The following is a 3,321-nucleotide window of genomic DNA, read 5'->3' on the forward strand; positions in this document are numbered from 1 at the left end:
CCTTGCTATACTCATGCTGTCTTTATTCTGGGTCGTATACGTGCAATCTCACCTTTATGTCAGGCAGCAACATGCCTTCTCTGTGTGTCTCGTCGTGTCTGGTCTGCGTCTCGTCATGCGTCCTTTACGCATTTTGCCATGCATTCCCTGATGCATCAACATGCACCCTGTCTGTGTCTGTATTTCGTCATGTCATTCGTTCATATATGTTATCATCCGCAAGAATCATCCGCAAGATCATTGTCAGACTCATCCACAAGATCATTATCAGACTCATCCGCAAGATTCATTATCAGACTCATCCGCAAGATTCATTATCAGACTCATCCGCAAGATTCATTATCAGACTCATCCGCAAGAATCATCATCATCATCACCATCATCATCATGGTAAGTTTTCGGCGTCAACTGTGGTTGCCATCGTCAACTTCAACCTGGCTCTGTAAGCTGTTTGCAAACCTTCTCAGCATTTCATTACGCATTCTTCATTTTGTTACTAGTAACTGCCTTACGAGCTCTCCGGCCTCGACCTCAGCTTTTGGGGGAACATCCCTATTCTCATTCATCTACTCATGCATGTTAAAGCATAATTCAGCATGAATGTTCCTGCCGAGGTCTGAGCGCCTAAGACTATACTGTCTTATCAATAAAACTCTTCTAATTATCTTTCTCTCTGTGTGAGTTTTTCAGATTGAAATGAAGCTCTAGCGGAAGTTCAATTGAAGAAACTCTGGCTTACCTCCATCCAATCAGAAGCTGATCCGTCTCCGAAGCGAGCCAATCAGCTTCGAACTACTCCACCACGAAGCCCAATCAGCGTCCTGCTTTCACTTTATAAACTCTTCAAATCCTCATCCCAGCCCGCTATCCTGCAATCGCTATGTCGGATTTCGATTCAGATGACCCTGCCGGGTCCCTGTTCCTCAACCCAGAGGAATGCAACCTTTCCCCTATTCTTCCTGCTCGGACATGCTCCCGTCTGGCCGCTCTCCCATCTCCTTCTGTGTTACTCTCCAGAGGCATACTGCCAGGCTCCAACCTAGATTCTGCTCAGCTGTCTCAACTAGCCTCTCTTCCACCTCCTCGTGATTCATCTCCATCTCCCCCGCCTTCCGCTCTTCAGTCTGCTCCGATTCCTGGCCGCAAAAGATCATGCAAGTCCTCCGCTCCCCCCGCCAAGCGCAGCAGAGGCCGTCCCAGATCTGTCCCAGCAGCAGCCACCGATATGCCCGCTTCTTCTCACTGCGTCGATGCAAGCCTCTGACCCTCTGTTCAACGGTTCTTCTGCCGTTGAGCAGCTCTCAGCCTCCCTCCGCTCCACTCTGGACTCACTCACTCAATCAGTCTCGACGCTGTCTGCACGCCTCCAAAACTTGGCAAATCCCCACACTGCCACGTCATCCCTGCAGCTGCCTGCTCAGACGGACATCCCCCCTCCCATCCCCTCATTCACATTAGCAAACGCCCGCCCCGGACCATCCTTGGGTAAGACGTATCCATTCATGTTTTCATTCATAATTTTCTATTTATTTATTTATTTTTTTTTAGTTCGCTCATTATGCTTTGTGTGCCTTCCTATTCAGGCATACCGTATATTCCCTTGCATGCTAATATTTCCTCTAGCCTCTGTTCTAAAATTATTCAAGGGAAGTATGTTAATTTAGTCTCCCTCATTCTCCCCTCCCCCGAAGTCAATCACCAGGTCGCATCAGCAGGTGACGTTACAACTTTCTTTAAATCATCTGATCCCCATCTGTCCAGAGATCTTTCTATTGACCAATTTCTTGCCGCATTTAGTATCTATCGTGACGTTCTATGCTCAGTTTACCCCGATCGCAGAGTGGAGCTTTATACCTATTTATCTCTAATAGCAGACCTCCACCTTAAATTTGGCGGCAACCTTTTCTACCTATATCATAAATCTTTCTCTTCCAAAGCAGCTTCTACTCTGGTTTAACACGGCGTCCGTTTAGATTGGTCTGTCTTGGACACAAACATTCTAATCATGCTGACTCGTCCACTCCCTGTTCTTCCCGCGATTCTATCGGTCACCCCAGCGCCTTCTGTCCATCTATTCCGTTTAAGCCTAGCACTCCTTCCCTCCCTCCTTTGCTTCCCTCTACTTCCGGTCCGCGCACAGACGTCAGAGGTAGAAGAATTCAGGTATTTGACTCCAAACCCATCTGTAACAATTTCAATGAAAGTTTCTGTTCTTTTCCTAAGTGTATGTTTCTCCACATTTGCAGTTTCTGCAAGGAGGCTCATCCAAAATCAGTCTGTCCCCACCGTGCTCGCCTCATAAAAAATCGTAACTTCAAACCTTAGCAGCCCGTCACCTTTCCACCCCTATTATCATTTCCGAGTTATCGTCCTGTCTCCTTCATCATCCCGACCGTACCTTTGTTAACTTCATTCTTTCTGGTCTCTCTCAAGGATTTCATGTAGGAGTTTTTAACCCCCCCTCTCTCACCCACATATCCCCCAATCTTCAATCTGCTCTTAAAGAACCAGATACCGTAGATCTTCTTCTTAAAGAAATTTCTAAAGGGTTCATGATCAGTCCCTTCAAAACCTCTCCCTTCGTTCCCTTCCGAGTTAGCCCTCTCGGAGTAGCCACCAGAAAATATTCTGGAAAAAAGAGGCTCATTCTGATTTATCCGCCCCCCACACCGGTCATCACTCCTCGATCAATAGCCTCATCCCGCCTTCCCCCTTTCCCCTTCATTACGCTTCCGTGGATCACGCTATTCTTCTGATCAAACGCACCGGCAAAGGAGCCTGGCTAGCTAAAGCCGACATCACCGATGCGTTCAAAATCATCCCTATTCATCCCTCCCAGTGGCACCTGTTCGGTGCTAAATGGAAATCTCTTTTCTATTTTGCTGTCCGTTTGACGTTCGGGTGCAGGAGTAGTCCATGTCTCTTTGACAAAATCTCAGAAGCTCTATGCTGGATTCTCCTCAATGTCACCCATCTTCCATGCGTTCTTCGTCTCCTGGATGACTTCCTTCTTATTGATCCTCCCTCTAAACTTCCCAGTCTTTCTCTTCCCAAGCTAAATGAGCTCTTTTCCCGCCTCGGTGTTCCCCTGTCTGAAGAGAAAACTATTGGCCCTGCTACAAAAATCGAGTTTCTCGGCATCGAGCTTGACTCAGTGGCCATGATGGCATCCCTGCCCGCAGATAAACTGTCTCGAATCCGTGAGATCTCTCAGTCCTTTTGTTCTGCATCAGTCGTGTCTAAACGCCAACTGCTCTCCCTGCTAGGTCATCTAAATTTCGCCATGCGCATTATTCCTCAAGGTCGCTCTTTCATGTCCCG

General features: G+C 47.5%; 1 protein-coding gene across 1 annotated transcript in view; it reads left to right on the top strand.

Annotated features, from left to right (window-relative positions):
• The first annotated feature begins 206 nt into the window (after positions 1 to 206).
• LOC107087100 overlaps positions 207 to 3,321 on the top strand; it is a 3,641-nt gene continuing 526 nt past the window's right edge. Inside the window, 5 exon segments of the mRNA XM_015378471.1 lie at positions 207 to 390; positions 861 to 1,005; positions 1,124 to 1,485; positions 2,600 to 2,630; positions 2,632 to 3,315. Coding sequence (XP_015233957.1) covers positions 207 to 390; positions 861 to 1,005; positions 1,124 to 1,485; positions 2,600 to 2,630; positions 2,632 to 3,315 — 1,406 coding nt within the window.

The sequence above is a fragment of the Cyprinodon variegatus genome, unplaced genomic scaffold, assembly GCF_000732505.1.
Source record: "Cyprinodon variegatus isolate N-32 unplaced genomic scaffold, C_variegatus-1.0 Scaffold173, whole genome shotgun sequence".
NCBI lineage: Eukaryota > Metazoa > Chordata > Actinopteri > Cyprinodontiformes > Cyprinodontidae > Cyprinodon > Cyprinodon variegatus.